We start from the raw sequence: 20226 nt of genomic DNA on the forward strand, positions 1-20226 counted from the left end.
TTATCTTTTTCTTTTTTCTTTTTTTTTTCTATCGTTCAATCTACCGTACTTTCTCTCTCTCTTTATCTCTCTTGGTAGCTGGACACTCGGCCGGAAACTTCATTTACATCGGCAGCATCTATAAAACGGATTAATTGCAGTTTGCCGTGCAACGAATGCTGGCAGGTACAGCCGACGGACGTTCGACAGATAGAATTTATCCGCGGTAGGTTTCCTCCTCCTCTTTCTCGTTCTCCACCTTCCTCCTCCTCCTCCTCCTCCTCCTCCTCCTCCTCCTCCTGCTCCCCCGTCCCCCACTTCTTTCTCATCCTCATCCTTCTTTTACATTTTCCATCTTTTTCGTTTTTCTCTCATTCTCTTTCTCTCGTCCGATAATCGAACAGCTCGCGTGTGCCACACATGCACACGTATATACACACGTACATCCACTCACCCCCGCCCTTAATCATACCACCATCCAGCTTTTTGATCAATTCGAGATAGAACAAAAAAAATCCGCCTAGAATTCTCTTCTTCGGTTTTTTCTAACTAACAAAGTTTTTTGTTGCTCTTATATGATGGAATTTAAATATCCATATCGAACATCATGTCATGTCCATGATCAAAGTCGCATAATCTAATATCTCAACGGTCGGATTAAATGGTACTAGTTGAAATAGTTGGACGTTCATATGAAAATAATCAAGCTTTTTCTTTTTCTTTTTTGTTATTTCGATCAACGAACGTTTTTTCTATCATTTACGCGTAATTCTCTCGTATTTAGGGGTTCGATTATTAAATTAGTGATAAATAATTAATGGTAAGGTGAGATGTGATTACTTTTTTTTTTTTTTTTTTTATTATTGAAAGGCAAGTCGTCTATTACCCTTTCCACCCCCTCTATCAGTGCTTTTATTTACCCTTCTGTTTACATACTGCATCGTTCGAACGAAGAAAAAAAAAGAAAAAGGGAAAAAAGGTAGAAGAAAATATATATCGAGTACGTTTTTTCGAAAAAACGATCGTAAGTATGTTACGTATAATTTAAATTCTCCGGTTTTTAGTTTTCCAACGAACAAACTTTTCGGACGAATTCGGTTGGGTACCAAACGTTTTGTTCCGTCAGAGATTTGTGGTCGTCGAAATACTTTTGGAAAAGCGTCATTTCCCTTTTCGTATTCGCCTTCGTTTTAACGAAGGAGGAGGAGGAGGAGGGGGTGGGGGTGGGAGCAAAAGGAATGAAAGGGTATAGAACGAGAGAAAAGTAAGAATGAGAGACGACTACGAGGACGAGGACGAAGGGGACGAAGGGGGGGAGGGGGATAAATAAGTCGGAGACTCGCTCGCAGGAGTCATTTAACAAATTAACAATTTTAATCCGGGATTAGAATTTCCGACATTAGCATAAGCGGCCGTCAGTGAAGCTGAAAACTGGAAAGTACCCGTGAAAGGCGAACCGTAGCTAGCTAAGGGAAGAAGTAATTTCATGCGATTCCTTAGGGGAAAAGATACCTGCCACCGCTAGAAAATATAAGAAGGTTGAGATGAACGAACAAGGGGAACGACGAACGGCCAAATTAGCCGATTGCATAAATTAAAATGCTTTGATCTATCTGTCGTTTAGATCTACGATAAAAGAAGTATACACGTTTCGTACTTTTATTTTTTTTCGTTTCGTTCATTTCAACGAAATCTTCTATAAGAAAAATATATTTTGGAAATTTGATATTTGGAATATATTATATATAAATGTAACTTGATTATTAATCAATTGTTATTCAATTATTCGTTATTCGTTAAATCGTGAATATTTTTCATCAATTTTATCGTATACACCATTTTTTAATGACACTTTGAAATAATTTTAAATTAATTAAACTTATTTTATAATTATATAATAAAAAGTATGTCATTGTATTAATGATAATATTAATTTGTATGAATTCTAATACGAATGAGAGTGATAAACAAATTAGAATTTTTATTAAAACCGGTCATAACGGTTGGTTTCTTCTTTTACCAATTATTACACGTCGATAGTTGTAGGTTTCTATTTTTTGTTTTCTTCTTATTACTTACTGTCAGTAATAGTAAATTCATTCGTAAAAATGTTTCCTCTTCGTGTTCTATTATTATCAACACGATTGATAATTGAATCTATCTATTTATCCTATCATTGATTTACGGTTTATTCTTCGTTATGATTCTCTTGCATTTCGATCGTAGGTAACTTACCAGCGGTGGATAAGCCTTGCAAAACTCTGAGAACACTACGAAAACTGTCAAAAGCCTGATTTTCCCTGTCCTCTTCCGAACGAGTTCTGGAACGAACGATGATTTTATCTTTGAGCCTTTCCAAAAGCGATTTTATCTTCTCGCAAGTTCGTTCAGCTTCGGTTCTTCGAGTCTTTTCTTCCTCCAACGTTATTCCTTTCTTTTTAATCTCATCTTCCAAAGCCTCGTTGAGAGAAATCATATTGGCCAATCGTAATTGCAATTCTTGCAAATTCAATTCCGTTTTATCATCGAACTCGTTGAAATTATCCAAATTTTCTAATTTTATCTGTTCGATTAATTTACCATCTACGGAATCGTTAATCTCGTGATAAGATTCTATCGTATTTTCCGTAATTTTGTCAGCGATCAATAATCGACGCGAGGTATTAATTCTGTTAGATTTTTTCTCGCGAAACGTAGAATCTCTTTCGAATCTTCGATCGGATTTTTTGTTCATCGAGTTACGATCGTTTGCCTCGTCGTTTTTTCGTCTCAATATTTTCACGATAGATCGTAAAATATCATTCGGTATATCGTTATCTCTCAAATCAATCGTTGTTAATACATCGTTCATTCTAAGACACTCGAAAATAGTTTCAGCTCCTGTTTTAGTGATACCGCAATACCTCAATCCTAAGATTTTCAAACATAAATCATCCTTCAATGCATGCATCAATCGTCGAATACCACTGTCGTTTAATTTATTATTTTTATTCAATAAAAGCGTGTGCAATCCGTGATTCTAAAATTAACATTCGTGTATCCATTATTATTTCAATTTGAAAAAAAAAAAAAAAACATAAAAATATAAAAAGGATACCTTTCTTCCAGTTTTGTCAATATTCAAATCCTTCCAAAGCTTTCGTGAAGTATTTACATTTCTCATTTTCAAAAATGATGACAATGATCCGATACTTCGATTGGTCAAACAACAACTACATAAATCTAAACTCTTCAAATTTGGATGATCTCTTAAAGAATTCAACAACATGTCGCAACCTAAATTACACATCAATTCTTATATTATTTTATTTCTTTATAAAAAAAATATATATATATTTAAAATGTTAAACAAACCCGTATCACCGATGTTACATCTTGGCAAAGACAAATTATCTAACGAAATATTATTAACGAAACCGTCGCACAATAGGCGCAGGTATTTAGGTGAAAGCGGAATTCCATCCAGAACGAGAGATTTCAATGCCGTGGATTCTTTCACGCAGATCGTTATTGAATTCAGGAAACATCGTAGCAAGAAATTCGTGTACAGTATCGGCTGTTGTTGTTGATCTTTTGCTCTGTAACGCCTCGTAGAAAAAAAAGACAAAAATTGAATTTAAACGCAAACACGTATGCACAAACTCGAGCACAATTTTTCAAACAAATTTGAAATGCGAGTACAACGTGAAGTATGTATTTTAAATTACAAATTAAAGTTAAAATGTAGTCGGAGATTTGTTTGAAAATGTTCGCACGTATTTAAAGTGAAAAGATTAATCCCAAAACTTGCTCATTGTTCACAAATTAAAGTACATACATTTACAGCATACGAGTGTGGTAAATAAATTGGAAAAATATAAAAAATAAAAATCAATTTTTACTATAAAATTATATAGAAAATTGATAATATATTTTACCACAAAGTTTCGAGTTTTTCTTGATTATTAATTTTCTCCCGTACTTTTCTACGTTTCGATCGACTGTAAATGAAAATTTCCACGAGGTCTCGATTCCTAGCAATGGCACCTATTATCGGTGGCCAATCATTGAGTCCGACGCGATCGGCGCAAAGTCGCAAATGTTTCTCACGGAGATAAGGTTCGATCGTTGACAGATGCTTCAAGCAACGTTCGTGGCAAAGAACCTTATCGATGAGAGAACTCGTTTCAACGAAAAATCCGATAAAACAAAAGGTATAGAAAATAAACGGAAAAATAAGAAAAATTACAGGTTGAAATATATCGTAATCAAGTTAATTAAGTTTGTAATGAAAAATTCGAACCTTGTAAACTTGCTCGAATCGTTCTTTACGTTCGTCCTCGTTCATTTCCTTATGGTCTTGCATTTTAATATAGTTCGATAGTTCGACATCTGATGACCAAATCAACTTTTCTATTTATATCTAGAAATGTCCTCCGAAATCGCGATTACGAAACGGAAAACCGAACGAATTGTGCGCGCGCGCGTGTAATTTTTAAGTTTTCATTGATTTATTAACGAGAACGTAGCTTCTAGTAAATAATAATAATATCTATCGATATAATAATCGATTACCGATACGACATAGGAATTATTGGTAATAACGCGTTGAAATATATAAGAGACTGAAGTGAGTAATTTTTTAAAATTGTTTATATACTTCATTGAATTATTAGATTATATTTTATTTAACACAGATCATTATTATTAACATATGGGACTTATATTATTTCTAAGAGTGATCAGATCAACGTAATAAAAAACATTAGTATAGATAATATAAAATGCACCGGTAAGAATGTTTACGAATCTTTAATAAACAAATAGATTAGCAAAAATAAAGGAAGAGAATAAGAGATACATTAACGCAAATGGGCGATAAGATCTGATAATTTACGTCACGGAAATACTAAAACGTACCCTAAATAAATAATCGTTTTATACGATAGCCGGCTTCTTAAGACGGTTTATTTGTCCTGAGCAAATTGTATGCCAATTCTCATTCGTTACTCTTATTAAAAAAACAAAGTTGTTTTATTGAGAATCATCCTTCGCCTATTTATCGTTTCGTTTGCAAGGATATTGCAACATGATTCGATCTATTAGGTATTGTAATCGACGATTATATTTCTCGGAAATCGAATCGTCCAAGATCAAAACGAGTAAATCTATTTTTACCCCTATTTTATTTACAAAAAAAACAAAAAAAGAGAAAAGAAAAATAAGAACAATACTTTATCGTTTGAAATTATTTCCGTACATCCCGTAGAAAAATGTCAACGAAACAAAGAAAAAAAAAACACGCAGAGAGATGCGTTGAACGTTACCCAAACGTTATATCAAATCAAAAATTTCCCAATGACTACGTTATTATTATTCTTGTATGTTTCATCAATCGTTTACTTCTCTTTCTCTCGGAATATCAGAAAATTTCTGATCTTATCAATTTTACGAAAAGTACATCGTCGTATTAAACGAACGTAATAGATCGTCGAATGCGTATCTTGCAATCTCTCTCTCTTGCGCGTTAATCTTTTTTTCTCGACACAAAGGTGTCCTCGAGCGATGGCAAAGTTAAATCAGTGCAGTTGAAGGCCACCATGCCGTCTACGAGTGGGGTACCTACCTTTATTAAAACTTAAAGCACAACTCGGCGTTACGCGATGCGTAATAATGCTTTTATGCTACTAGCGATACTATAAACGTCTACTCTAAACGATGACTAGTGGGTGTTGTCTTTCTCGTCGTCTTCGTTATTGTCGTCAGTATGCCACCGTCACGATCCTGTTCAGACGTTTTTTAGACTCCTAACCACAGAAGATATATTCGTGTATTTACCATTGAATATTTTTCACATTTATTTTCATCTAAATTCGAATTATTTCTTATCACAAAACATACCTAAATTATATTTGCGATACGTCAGATTGAAATTAACCGCATTTTTTTATATTTAATTTCATTGAAATCCAATGAAATATATTTATAATATTATAATCTCGAAGTTTTTCCAACGCGTCATTGTTTACGTTTATTACGATATGTTGTCTTATTTTAAACGTAATTGCGATTCGATTTATCGTCATCGTAGTATTAGTAGTAGTAGTAGTAGACGCGTAAGATTAATTTCACGATGACGTTTATTCCTTGTATCGATCGATCGGATTGGTAGTGTTGTGTTGTTGTTATTACATGTTAACAACGTTCCTTTTTCTTTAAAACAATACAACAACGAGAGAAAAACGATTAGAAAAGGAAGAAAATTATTGCAATATGATCGTGTGTGCGGATATTGATAAGTGATACGACGAGTACTTCGCTTATTGTGCTCTACGAAAGTGTGAGTTATTATTTTACTCGGTATATATTTTTTAACGAAGATTACAAAATTTATTGCCGAGTGGTTTACGCGTTTGCCAATTATTTTTTTTATTTATTTTTTATTTCCATCCTTTCATTCATTCCTTCCTTCCTGTCTTTCTTACTTTTTTTTTTTATTACTTCCATTCTTCGGGTTGAATTAATTTTTCGGCATAGATCAGAATTTCAACGGATTCTTTTCTTTCTTTTTTTGTTACCTTTTTTTTTGTTTTATTCTTACCACATATTTGCGAACGGATCGTTGTTCAAACGCTGATAAGACTGCATACGTTTCGTCTCGATAAGACACGTTCGAGTTTATATTCACTATAGTTGCTTATTGAAGTTCTATATTCGTTTGAGAACGATAAGGCTAATAATCGTTGAAATTTTCATTAGTCCTTAATTTTTCTTTTTCTTCTTTATTTAACAATTTTCTAAATAAACTTCAATTTACTATTACTTTTGATTTATTTTCTATCAAATTTTGACGATTATATAATTACGAAATATATTCTTTTAAATTTATTCTGATTTATTCTATTAAAAAAAAAAAAATCGAATTTTTATGAAAAACGAATCATTATAACTATCGTTATATTATTTTATTAATATACTTAATAATAAATTATTTTTATTCGACAACCTTCGTCCCGTTCCCATTCCCTTCCCCCTCCCATCGATCTATTTTTTCGTCATTTCTTTGTCAATTCTTAACTCTTACCACCATCCCTCCCCCCTCACTTCGATCTTGAAAAATCATTCGACATTAATCGAAGGAAATAAAAATCGATCGATAAAAATAAAGAAAGGAAAAATAAGAAGACGAGAAAGATAGCCAAACTGGCGGAGAACTTGCCACGGAAATGGGATGCAAGTCCAGTGCACTCAAGTGCATGGGCCTTAAAAGGAATTCGGAATCGCATAATCGGATCAAGTTGGACGCGAAATCATCAACGATCGATACAGGTTGGTGTTTTCGATTTTTATCGAACCGATAAAAAAAGAAGAAGAAGAAGAAACGAAATATAAAAAATGAAAATGAATGAACTGATCTAAAAAAAGAAAAATCCAAAAGTCGCTTGTATAACCGTGACCGTGATAATCAAATTATTTAAATTATTTCGTTTCCCTTTTACGTCACATTTCTAATTAACAATTTCAAGATAATTTTTGTAATCTTTTTTTTACATATTAATCTTCAACATTGGTTACCTAATAAACGAAGTAATATTACTTTTTTTCCTCGGTAATTAATTGATCTCTCTTTTTCCGTAAGATTTGCTTCTTTTTTCTTTTTTTTTTTGTAACAAAACTACTTTCGAATAACCTTGATACCAATTTGATCTCTGCCCGTTTCACCTGCTTCTTCGTAGAAAATTAGGCCATGTCATTATCGTGAAAGTTATTGTGTTAAATGTGTATCGTGAAAAGCTACGTTTAAAATGAACATTTTTCTCTCGCCAATTTTTTCGTCCACCTTCATTTTTTTTCATCTCGTCTTATTTCTTTTTTTCTTCTTCTTTTCTTTTCTTTTTTTTTTTGCGTATAATAATACGTTCTTCGTCGCATTGCTATCGTATAATATTCGATTACGGCAATAGCAATGTTGCAACATCGATCGAAAAATTAACATAAATTATTCCGAATAATTTGTCTTGCCGATCTTACGATTTATTTTCTTTTTATTCTACTTCCCTCGTACCTTATGTCGATTCGTGATCCACCGTTGTGGTAATTTATAGTTGTAACAAAAAATTAAATTAGAGTATATAAATCTTTGAAAAACAATTGGAGAATAAATGAGCAAAGAAACACGAAAAGTGAGAGAGTACTGTAATTAAGGATCCACGTGCGAGGTGATTGTTTTGTTTTCTTTTTCTTTTTTATTTCTTTGAACGAAATGAAAGGGGAACTTTAGGTAACAGTAATTCTCCTTGACCTAGTCTACCAATGACCATAGAATATATAACTCGAATTCTACGAGTAACGAGAATTCTCTGAAATAAATGTTACAACATAACGCACAAATTTCATTGTCACTTTGATCTTTTCCTTTTACTCCAATCAAAAAATCACAAACAACGTAAATTTCCTGTGCCCCACCCCCACCCCGTCTCCCCCGTTTTCGATAAATCGATCTATCAAAATCGTACGAAATAAATAAAAATTGATTTTGTTTCGTCGATGATCCAATTAGAAGATCGACACTCGAGATTGCAGAATTCTTAAAGATAAAACCATTTTACCACTTGCACTTCGATAAAAATAGTGATCATAATGTTTTAGTCAATGACGAATTAATATTTGAATGGGGGAGGTGGGGGGAGGTTCATTAAACTCAGGAAAGGTTGATATTTAAAAAAGGCACGTGTCTGAACGTTGAACTTTCTCCATCGTGGTTATGGGAGATGATATATATCACCATCTTAAAAAGAAACATTCTAAACGTTTTGATCTTAATATAGTAACAGAATGAAAAGTGCCGAAACTCGTTGGTGCGTTTGCCTTTGAACTTATTCCGTGCCACATTTTCTAATGATACTTACTTTCGAACCGGGTCCTTGGGATATAAAACTCTCGTTTCGTACACGCACACACACACACATATACACACACATACACACGATTGCACAAAGAAGCGAGCGGGGATTCGTTATCGTTGTGATTTTTACGAAAAACAAGTAAAAAGATTGAAAGAAAAAGGAACTCACGAGGACGTTCTTTGCAGATGCGCAAGAATTTCCGAGAGAACAGGACAGCGGCCATTTTACGTTGGATTTAAAGGACTTTTTTTTCCAAGAGGACCCTTACGACGAATTACGTTAGTTGTTTTATCTTTTTTTTTTTTCTTTTTTATTTTAAGTAGGCAAATTTTTATTTCATTTCAACACGAGAGAGAGAGAGAAAGAGAGAGAGAGAGTTAAAAGTCTTGAATTAATTGAAATTACGTTTTAATATTCGAGTCATGCTATTTTATATATATAAAATAAAAAATAATTTATAAAGGATATATAAATATTAAAAAGTTTTGCATCAACGCGAATTCAATTGAATTCAATCTTCAAACGATTCCAATCGCGTGTTCAATTAATAATCGAACAAACGGAAATTAAGTCAAGGCTCGCAAATTTCTGAATAATTAAAATAACTTATTGAAATTCAATCAATACATTTTGACGATTCAAAACGAGAAATTCTCGTTATCCATCCTTGAGTTTAAATACCATCGCCACGTGTTTTATCGTAAAAAATAAAAGGAAGATAAATTAATACCGCTTACTATAATAAAAAGAAAAAAAAGAAATGTTATGTGGTATTCGAATGATCGGTGTAAAACGAAAGAGAAAGATGATAAAATAAAAGCGATAGTATAGTATAATAAACACGAGGGATTGAACGAGAGTGGTCACACGTCACTCAAATTCAAGTGCACGTAGGTACAATACTACTACAACGTAGTAGAGTGTACAATATACTTTTAGAGTAGATGATCAGTGATCTTCAAATTTATACGATAGCTTAGAATTTGAATAAAACCTTTGTCTTCGATGATTATTAATGTTAGGGTGAACCAAAAGTTCGTACGTTAATCGTGTTACAAATCCCATAACGTATTTTGTTCATTTTTGTAAAATTTACTTTGGAAATATCATATGTTACAAATCCCATAATGTATTTTGTTCATTTTTGTAAAATTTACTTTGAAAATATCATGTGTTACAAATCCCATAATGTATTTTGTTCATTTTTTTCAAATTTACCTTGGAAATATCAATTGAAAAAATGCACGTAAACTTTTGGTTCAACGTTATAATATTATAGCGACAAAAAATGTTTGGAGAAAATATTTCTACGTTTCGACAAAGCCGGACGGTGTTTTTTGCGAAATATTTTGCATTAACGTAAATAAAGGGTTTCGTAAATCGTAAAAAGTTTGTTGATGATCACTGTTGTTCCTATAGGATCGTATCGAGGTTTCTCCGACGACACTATCGCACATTACTTTTCGGGCCAGTCACTCTCTCGCCTGTAGAATTTGAACTCGAAACGTTTCGGTTCTCTCAACCAGTCTCTCTTTCTCTGTTATTCAGTCAGTCTCTCACAGTCGTTGTCTTTGTGCCGTTAACAAAGTATCTCGATTCAACATGCGTTCCGTTTATCGTTCATCGTACAACGTTTCTTTACAAATATTACATGGAATCGCTATAATACGTATTTTATTTCAAATATATTGTTAATATTTTTCTCAAATTTCGTATATCGTTTTACAAGTGACGTGCACGATCAATTAGGACAACATTTTTGGCTACATTTTTATTCCGTTCTTTTTTTTTTGATTCTAGCAAATTTTTATTAAACAACGCAATACGTACTTTTTATCTATTTAACATTTTTGATATCAACAAATTGTTTTTTTGAAGTGCAATCGATTACAAATCAAACACGATTGACAAGATGTAATAGGTTTTCGATTATATGTAATTTTCAAATAATAGTATCGTGTAATAAGTATTTTATCAAATTACATGATCGTCAGTTGCTATCGACGCAAAACAAAAAAATATCCAAAAATTGATATTATGAGTTTTCGTGTAAGGTTACATCTAATCTTCGAACAGTAGCGCAACACGGTAACATTTATTTTATTCAATTTAATCTCTTAACCTTTTCTATACTCGATAAAAATATTTCCCTTATCAAATGCCAACAGGCATATTGAACAAAATTTGACAGAAATATTTTAATATTTATCAATCGTGAGACACGGTCAAAATCATTTTCTCAATTACATTTTAGTCGTGGTGTGGAAAACATTAAAGTTGTATACGCGTTATGCTCTCTGTTCTTATTATTAGTTTCATTTAATTTTATAACAATCCCATCGCAATAATTATTATTAATACGAGATTAAAAAAGAATTGTTCGCGAGATGTTATCGTAAAAATCTTCACTGACCGTTCGTTCTAAATTGTTCGTCGTTGTTGTTGAAGTGTCACAGTAAACGTACAATTAATATTTTTTTATCAAATTCTATTTCCAATCTTTTAAAATAACCGATACAGTTATCAATCGTTCTCGTTAGGTACCACCGAACGAACTAACGACAAAAAATTACACAAACAGTTTTTTAATCATGCCCGAATGATAAATAATCTGATTCTTTCTCAGGTGAACAAAAGACGATTAAAAAAAAAAAAAACGTGGGTATAATCGAATGTATCGCGAGAAGATAATCAGTAGAGTTATAAAATTCCTCATCGGCATATCGAGGAACAAAACCACACATCCGGGGGAATCAAAGATTATTCGTAACGTTTCGTAAAATATCGATCAGTGTATCATAGCAAAACAAAAAGAAAAAAAAAAGAAAAGAAACATCCCTCTCTTCCCTTTGGTTTTTTTACTTTTTTTTTTATCTCGTTAACGAAACAACGAAAATTAAAAATAATTAATTATTGTACGCGAATTTTGTGTGTGTCCGAGATAGATTACATTTTTATTTTATTATTAACTTTCTCTTTTTTTTTTTGTTCTCTTTTTTCTTTTTTCATCGAAGTGAGTGAGTGAATTTAATGTGAAAAGAAAAAAGGAAAGAAACAAAAATCGGATCGATATACACATACATACATATATACATATATGTGTGACATGCTATCGATTTATTTCGAATTAAAAAAATCTCGGGAATATCGATCTACGATTAGGCTATCTACGATTAGACGACCCTAGAGTTTGCGTGTGAGATCATTCATATGGACGCGCCTTTGGACTCGTTTTATTTCTCCGACGAGGATGATAACTTGGACGATAAATTATTCACCGATGACGATGGTAAATCTGTGCATATGTGTTCGTCTAATTTTCTAATACATATACACGTATATATATATATATATATATTAAATTTTGTTTCAATCAAATTCTGATTTATCTACGATACGAAAATTTCGAAATATTCATCGTTTTTCGTACTCCAAGTATATTCTTCTTCTTCTTCTTTTTTTTCTCAATCAATAAAATACATTTATTTATTTTTCAATTCACTTTGTTAGTCGATACGAGAGGAACTTTCTATTCATTTACAATTAAATATTTATCGTTACGAAATCATCAAAAAATGATAAAGTAAAAGTTTTTGATAAATCGTATGATGCAGGAACGAAAGATAAAAATAGTTTTAGAATATAAATTAATGAAATAACATTATAGTTAACATTAATAAAGAGTATCCTTACATTAGTATCATTAATTTATTGTTGACGATTGAGTAGGATCAAAAAGTTTCTTCGAATGATTTTATTGGCCTCGTAGATCACGTATTAGTTACGACCAATTAAGCCGTTCCACTTTCGCTCAATTATCTTTAAACACGGATCTATTCGTATAGGAATAAACTTTGAGTGAGTGAAAGAAGCTGCAACCTCGTTTAACCTCCTTGTTCTTCTTGTTTTTTTTTCTTCTTCTTCTATTTTTTTTTTCCTTTCCTTATTTTTTTATAGCTCGTTGACGTATCAAACGTACGACACACACGCGCATCTAGTAAAAGGTCGATTTCTGCTGTGTACGCGTGTGCGTTTATTTTTGTTCTCCTCTCTTTTTATTTTTGTATAAACTAATTTATAAAAGATTATCCACGGTTAATCGATTTATTTACTTAAACATCGGGCTGTAAACAATTAATCAATTTGCTCGTATAATGAATTTTAATTAATTGTTAGAACGAGGAAATTGAAGATGTGTCAACACGTGTCAACGTGTGTTTTATTATGTGTTTACAAGAAGTATGAAAGATTAATGTTTGATTAATTAAAAAAAAAAAAAAAAACGATGTAAACGATTAAAAAGAATTGTATCTATATAATAAGAAATGTAATTAATTGCTTGAAGTAAGAGTCCTAATTTTTTCTTATATGAATGATATAAAGATAAAATAAGAACTACATAATATTACAATTATAACGAATGAAATATTTATTTATATTTTTAGTCAAGATCGAAATCATTTAATTCGTTAAGATATAAATTATATTATTGAAATATATATATCGTTAATTGATAAATAAAACTTTGATTTTGATTTAGAACGCACAGATATGTACGATATCGTGGCGGAGAAGGAAACGTTAGAAGAAATTCGTCGTTCCTTGGAAGAGGATGCGGATTATCCAGTGATAGTGAGTCATTTATTATTTTTTTCTTTTAATTATGGTATTTTATCAGTGCTCGAAGTGACGTATCAAATACGAATGACGTTTCAATAATACTCAGGCATTTACACGTACACACGAGTACATTACGATAAAAGATAAGAACATAAAATGTTTTGCTTTATGACGTTTCCGTTTTACTTTTAATTTTATTTTTTCTTTTCTTTTATTCTCTTTTCTTTAACGGTCAAGTTTGAAATATACAATTTATCGTCTTTGAATTATTTGCAATTCTCAATCAACGATCATAAATATTCATTGTATAACGGGTGTATATAACCAATGGGAATTTCTAATTGAATTCGATCGAAGATGATTATCAAAACTAATCGATAAACGATCTTTGATCGATCTAAAGATAAACCAGCGTTCCTAGTTTGTAATTTAGTTTACTGAAAACAAATCGTTCGAGTTTAAATTTAAACATTGACGGACGCATTTGCCAAGAACCAATCTAGAACATTGACAATAAGATTGCTTAAAGAAAAAAAATAATATATATATATGATGAAAGATTCGGTAAATAACGAGAAATGAAAATCATTAAGAAGTACGGCTTTATTTTTATAAAATAATATAAAAGAAAACGCAATTGTTATCGTTAAAATGATGGAACATTATTTTGTTTTTTTCTTATTCTTTTTCTTCCTTGTTTTTTTTTTTTTTTTTCAACAAGAACATTTTTTATTTACAAGATTAAAAATGTTATCGATTATACGTAAAATGCACTATTATCAAGAACTATTTCATTGGAGGAACTTGCTTATCGATGATATTATCTCGACTTCTGTTTTTAACAATATCGTTAAGACAATCTCGTTATCCGATTCACGATGATCAGTATCATAACGATTGTCCCATAGAAACATTTTCCGCATTAAATTTTAATCCTTTTTAAATAGTGTTCCACCACGCGTTTTCATTATCTTTCGAATAAGTTTCAATAGAATTGTGTGTATGTGTATATGCGTGTGTTAGTGTTTGTGTTTGTGTTTATTATATATTTATTTTACCGATCGTGGAAAAGATGAACGATCCAAGACGGTCCACTCAACCGATTTTATACATTTGTGGTTCGACTGAGAATCATGATAATAATAATAATGATAATTCTAATGCGTGGTACTCAAGTATCGTTGATACGTTATGTGGTAGCATGAGATCAAAATGGTCGGTGCATAAGACCAATAAACAAATGCACGATTTGTCAAGTTTGTCCAAAAACCATACTTTACCCATTACGGTATGTTTTCAAATGAAAATTATTATTAATCAAATGTTTTAAAATGTTTTAAAATTATCGGTCGTATATAAAGAAAGTTCGTAATATTATAATATATAAATAAATTATAATATAGAAATTATTTGGACATCGTAGTTGGCATTGTTTTTAAATTATTCGCTCGCAACTTCACGTTTAATAATTTATTTCACGTAACCTTAAATCGATTAAAAGATAAAAAACCATATAAGTATGAAGGATTTGAATGGTAATTTAGAAAAGAAAAATGGTTTCGTGTCTAGTCCACGATCAAGAAGACGAGCGGAAATTTACAAACAACTTCAATTGCAATATCTTGATAACGAATTCGTAGGAGTACGTAAATTATTTCCCTGACGATGCACCGAAATCGTAATAAGTATGTTTCTAAATCGTTAACTATTGTCGATTGGAAAGTTTAGGGTTGTGTGTTTATTCTTACGACGTATAACTAACGTTTTATTATTTTCTATTTTGATTTATATTTTCGTTTGAATAATTCTTATCTTTAATTTCATTTAAGTTTTATCTATAAATTTGTTTCGTAGAAGGGACCGCAGGATATCAACTCTCATCTTTTAACTTCGAGTGCACCTGGGCTTATAAAAGTAAGTCTCCAAATTATTATATTATTATATTATATTTGTATCCAAATTTTTACAACACTTAATATATACGAAATGAAACCAAAAATGGTAAACGAAATTAATTCAATTATATTATATCACAAATTTGGCACGTGAACAGGTTTGATTTAATCCAAAATTCATTATTACGTTAATTTATTCTTTTTCTTTTCTTCTTTTCTATAGATATTATTAGTTTTTAGTAAAGATGATCAACAAATGGAAATTCTTGCTAATATTTCGGGTCGTTTGGGTTGGAGCGTGTCGGTGGCTAAAGATACGGAAAAAGCCGTAGAAATTTTTCAAACACGTGGTCATGAATTAGTGATAATCGATCACAGAGGACAACGTGCTGTCGAGGGTGATGCGATTTGTAGGTACGTCGAATTCGATAATAATAATAAATCTTTTTCTCTAACAAAATTTATATATATATATAATTTATTTATTAGATTTACCTATTTTTCTAATGATCTTTCTTCATTTCTTTATTTCACACAGAGCAATCAAATCTAGTCCGGTTTATCACAGTTCCGTCATCGTTGCACTCGTTAAAAAATCGTGAGTGAAAATCACGAAATATTTCTGTAATTAAAAGAAAAGAAAACAAAATTAAATCTAATTGATATAATCTTTATTTTAGATATTTAATGAACAGTGAAAAAGACGAGATTGTGACCTTGGATTTATTAGAGAAGGGATTTTCAAGAGTAAGTTTTTATTCTTGGAAACAAAATGAGCGTTGATTTTATGTATGATTTTATTTAAACAAAAAAAAAAAAAAAAAAAAAAGAAATAATTAAAAATAAGTGAAGGATTTTGGTGGTGATCATTTTTTAGACACTTATGGAGTGTTCGAACGAGGGTATATTGATAAACGAATTAGTAGGAATTTATACCAGTTCAGTATTACCAAAAACCCAATTAGCGTCGGCTCACGCGTTGTATTTGGCACTTGACAGGTGTCACGATATGGTTCACATAACAAACGAAAGAAACATCGTACAGGTATTAACTATTATTATTTAAACGAAAAGTAAAATACTTTTCATGCACGATCATTTTTCGTCAATGATTTCGTCTTATTTTTATTGACAGTTTGTTAACAAAGTGACCGAAAAATTATTAGGATATAAAACGGAGGAATTGACAGGAAGAAATCTCGGTGAAATAGTCCATTACGACAACTTTACTTTGATGGAACAACAATTGAGCAAGGGCAGAGAATTTGAAGGGAATATGAATTGCAAGAGGAAAAATAATCAAATGATTACTATCAATTGCAGGATAATACCATTTTGTATTACACCAAAGTAATTTGATGTTTCGTTCTCTCATGTTTCATTAATTTATTATTTATAAAACAAAATTAGCAATATATAATCCACGTAAAAATTGTACTATTTGACTATTTGTTAAAATATATTAATACAATGTTTTTTAGGAAGGCGACTCATTTTATATACGTTTACGATACGTTATATTTATTGGAAAATTCAGGACCCATAAGTCCGATAAACAATTCATTATCAATGCAAAGATTTAGTTTACTTTCCGGTAGGAAATCATCCGACGTTAAATCTGCCTTAAGCGATGGTAACTCGAATTTTTATATATTTTAATTTATCATTAGAGATATGTATCTTCTTATTTTTATAAAATATTTTGAATATTCGTTTATATAGGGCATAGACGATCGAGTTTGCAAAAACTTCACAGTTTACAATTGGAAGCACCAATTACGAAAGTAATTACGTTGCTTTCTAACGCCATTACGGAATCAACCCATCCTGAAACAGTTGCTCAAATCGATAAGGTAAAAATCAAATGATTTTTATTAAGAGTACCGATAACATTGAATTTCCTGAGTTTTTAATCAATCATTTTTCGTATAGGCAATAGAAATATTAAAAACAACTGAATTATATGTTCCACATTTTCGAGATGATAAAGTTTACTCCGATCCGGTTGCAACCGATCTTGTTGGTGCATTACTTTCGGTAATTTTTCATTGATTTGTTTTGTCTTATTATTATGTGTGTGTGTGTGTTTCCTTGTTCTTTTTTATATTTAATATAATTATAATTGTTGTCAGTCTTCTCGTAATCCTTGGGACTCGAGAAGATCATCAGCAGATTCTGCCAGATTGTCAGCAGTCAGAGGTATAAGCGTAATATCTACAAGGAACCCATTAAAAGCTTACAGAGGACCTCAAGAAATTATGGAATTGTTGGAGAACAGTCTCGAATGGAACTTTGATATATTTAAACTCGAGGTCTTAACGGAAAAACGGTAAGAAAAATTTGTTACATTATTTTTTACCATGCAATCGTAAATTCAAATAAGAAACATATCGTAATATAATGATATTAACACGAGTAATAAAATAATAATAAATCAAATAATTCTCTCTCTCTTTCTGAGAGATAATAAATTTTCTATCGATACGTTTTAAGAATAAAACACATTCATTTTCATTTTCGATACATTCTCGTAAAATATTGAAACGTTATTTATTAGGATATAAATGAAACATTTCATAAACCGTTGAGATATAATTTAAGAGAAAAAATAATCTAAATTTATGTATTTTTTCGCAGGCCATTACTTTATCTCGGTAGGACCATAATGAACATGTTCGATGTACCGAGCAGATTGGGTTGCGATGAAAATATCATACAAAACTGGTTGAATATAATCGAGGCTAATTATAGATCGGACAACAGTTACCATAATTCAACTCATGCGGCAGACGTAATGCAAGCTACTGCAAGATTTATGCAGTCGGAAAGATTGAAACAAATTTTGGAACCGTTGGATGAGGTTGCTGCTTTGATAGCTGCCGCAGCCCATGACATCGATCATCCTGGTAGATCAAGGTAGATTATACTCTTTAAATTATTTTTTACGATTTCAAAATTATTTTTCCTTTTTCTCCTAAACATCAAAGTGTTCACGAGCTTGATAATAAATACAAAAAATGTTTTATACGCGTCAGTAAAAATCGGGCTGTTCGAATAAAAATCATTTCTTAACGATAATTACATTTTTTCTATTTGTAATGAAACAATTATAATCTTACGTTGTTCTCGTTCAATTTCAATGTTATTAATTATTGTATTATTTTAAAATTCTACAGCCAATTTTTATCCAACTCTAACAACAAGTTGGCAATACTTTACAATGATCTGTCAGTCCTCGAATCGCATCATGCAGCGTTGACATTTAAAATATCTCTTGCAGACGACAAAGTTAATATTTTCAAGTAAAATTATTATTTCCTGTAATAAAAAAACAAAGTTTCACAATAATTATTAACAAATAAATGAAGAATTATTTTTTTATTTTTTCTTTTAAAATATATTTGTATTTCAGAATTTAGATCGTGATACGTACAAGAAATTAAGAACTAACATAATCGATATGATATTGGCGACAGAAATGACGAAACATTTCGAACATTTGGCAAAATTTATGAACGTTTGTAGTTTAAGGATTGAAGAAGATCAATCAATGGAGGTAAAACAATGAATATTTTATACAATTAGTTCAGTATTATTAAAATATCCAATTTTTGTGTTCAGTATTCTTCTGATAGAGTTGACAATGCAATACTTTTACAACCGGACAATGTAATACTCGTAAGAAGAATGATGATCAAATGTGCCGACGTGTCAAATCCTATCAGACCATTACGAGAATGCGTAGAATGGGCTAGAAGAATAGCTGAAGAATATTTCAGTCAAGTATGCATTTTAATTCGAAACAATTTTATAATTTAATTTTTAAATCAACTTGAACGAATCATATTTAAAAAATATTCTCGAGAATTTATATTATTGTTTATTGATTAATTAATAAAATTGATTTCCGACACTTACCGCATTTTCAAAATTAAAATCCCAATTTTATTCGTACTTTATTTTCCAGACTGATGAGGAGAAACAATTAAACATTCCAGTAGTAATGCCAATGTTCGACAGGATGATATGTTCGATACCAAAATCACAAATTGGTTTCGTTGATTTCATTATAAACGACATGATCGCAGCTTGGGACGGTTAGTAAACTATAATTTGTTACTTTTTTGTTTTACATTTCACTAAAACAAATAATAATGAAATATTGATTATTCGTCTCGTAGCATTCATTGACATGCCAGAAATACTTGGTTACATGCGACACAATTACGACAAATGGAAAGAATTTCACGTAAGTTTTCAATGTACCGATTATAAATGTTTCATGAAAATTATTACAGATTTATGAACTTTATTATAAAATATACTTTATAATATTATCTTTAGTCGAGTATGCATTCTACTATTGACAAAGTTTCTAATTCAATTATTTAATATGGTTGATTGATTAATTTCCTTTTTTTTTTAAACAGGATCAAGGTGTAACAACGTTGCAGGATATCGAAAAGATTCAAATGCAATCGGAATACAACATACCAAGGTTACCCGAAGAACGACGATGAAACGATTAACGTTATTTTATAATAAGTTTCTGAATTTTCCGTCCCCGCTCAATTTCTTACTGGAAAACGAGAAACGCTAATGAAAATGCGTTCAGAAGACTCCGACAAATGTGTGTGTGCGTGTATGTGTGTGTGTGTGTGTCTTTGTGTTTAACAATTCAGTACGTTTTATCGCATATATATATGTCATAGATTTATTTAACAGAGTTTGTATGTTTAAACGAGTATACGTTGTTATATATATATATATATATATTATTATATATATATATACATATAGATTAGTCAAAAAAAAAGAAAAAGAAAGGAAAAAAAAAGAAACAAATA

At 31.0% G+C, this 20226-nt stretch overlaps 2 protein-coding genes and 1 long non-coding RNA gene across 3 annotated transcripts; 2 read left to right on the forward strand and 1 right to left on the reverse strand.

Moving 5' to 3' along the window:
- Window positions 1-1948: 1948 nt before the first annotated feature.
- Window positions 1949-6564, reverse strand: LOC122515318 (protein Cep78 homolog). Its single transcript, XM_043632633.1, has 4 exons — window positions 6560-6564; window positions 3334-3566; window positions 3077-3255; window positions 1949-2998 (listed from the first exon to the last, which is right to left on the reverse strand). Exons 1-4 carry the CDS (start codon window positions 6562-6564, stop codon window positions 2168-2170), a joined length of 1248 nt encoding a protein of 415 aa, XP_043488568.1. The 3' UTR covers window positions 1949-2167.
- A 322-nt stretch (window positions 6565-6886) lies between these two features.
- Window positions 6887-20142, forward strand: LOC122515189 (high affinity cAMP-specific and IBMX-insensitive 3',5'-cyclic phosphodiesterase 8). Its single transcript, XM_043632435.1, has 20 exons — window positions 6887-7287; window positions 9050-9142; window positions 13405-13496; window positions 15339-15398; window positions 15603-15793; window positions 15918-15977; window positions 16060-16126; window positions 16257-16424; window positions 16515-16729; window positions 16861-17012; window positions 17102-17232; window positions 17312-17416; window positions 17512-17708; window positions 18017-18295; window positions 18556-18682; window positions 18792-18935; window positions 19001-19162; window positions 19347-19476; window positions 19561-19628; window positions 19810-20142. The coding sequence occupies exons 1-20, from the start codon at window positions 7185-7187 to the stop codon at window positions 19897-19899; spliced, it is 2634 nt and encodes an 877-aa protein (XP_043488370.1). The 5' UTR covers window positions 6887-7184; the 3' UTR covers window positions 19900-20142.
- Window positions 10375-11677, forward strand: LOC122515193. Its single transcript, XR_006303228.1, has 2 exons — window positions 10375-10952; window positions 11491-11677. It is a non-coding gene; the product is annotated as an uncharacterized LOC122515193 (long non-coding RNA).
- Window positions 20143-20226: the final 84 nt, after the last annotated feature.

The sequence above is a fragment of the Polistes fuscatus genome, unplaced genomic scaffold, assembly GCF_010416935.1.
Source record: "Polistes fuscatus isolate 324 unplaced genomic scaffold, CU_Pfus_HIC Scaffold17, whole genome shotgun sequence".
In the NCBI taxonomy this organism is placed as follows: Eukaryota; Metazoa; Arthropoda; class Insecta; order Hymenoptera; family Vespidae; genus Polistes; species Polistes fuscatus.

Excerpts from the sequence above, each read along its gene's own strand:
- LOC122515318 (XM_043632633.1), bottom strand. Across the intron at positions 3,256-3,333 it reads ATGTAACATCGGTGATACGG|GTTGCGACATGTTGTTGAAT; the intron begins GTTTGTTTAACA and ends TGTGTAATTTAG. Across the intron at positions 2,999-3,076 it reads TTGACAAAACTGGAAGAAAG|AATCACGGATTGCACACGCT; the intron begins GTATCCTTTTTA and ends TGTTAATTTTAG.
- LOC122515189 (XM_043632435.1), top strand. The coding sequence starts at position 7,185 with ATGGGATGCAAGTCCAGTGCACTCAAGTGCATGGGCCTTAAAAGGAAT. Across the intron at positions 13,497-15,338 it reads ATGCGGATTATCCAGTGATA|AAGGGACCGCAGGATATCAA; the intron begins GTGAGTCATTTA and ends TTTGTTTCGTAG. Across the intron at positions 19,629-19,809 it reads ACAAATGGAAAGAATTTCAC|GATCAAGGTGTAACAACGTT; the intron begins GTAAGTTTTCAA and ends TTTTTTAAACAG.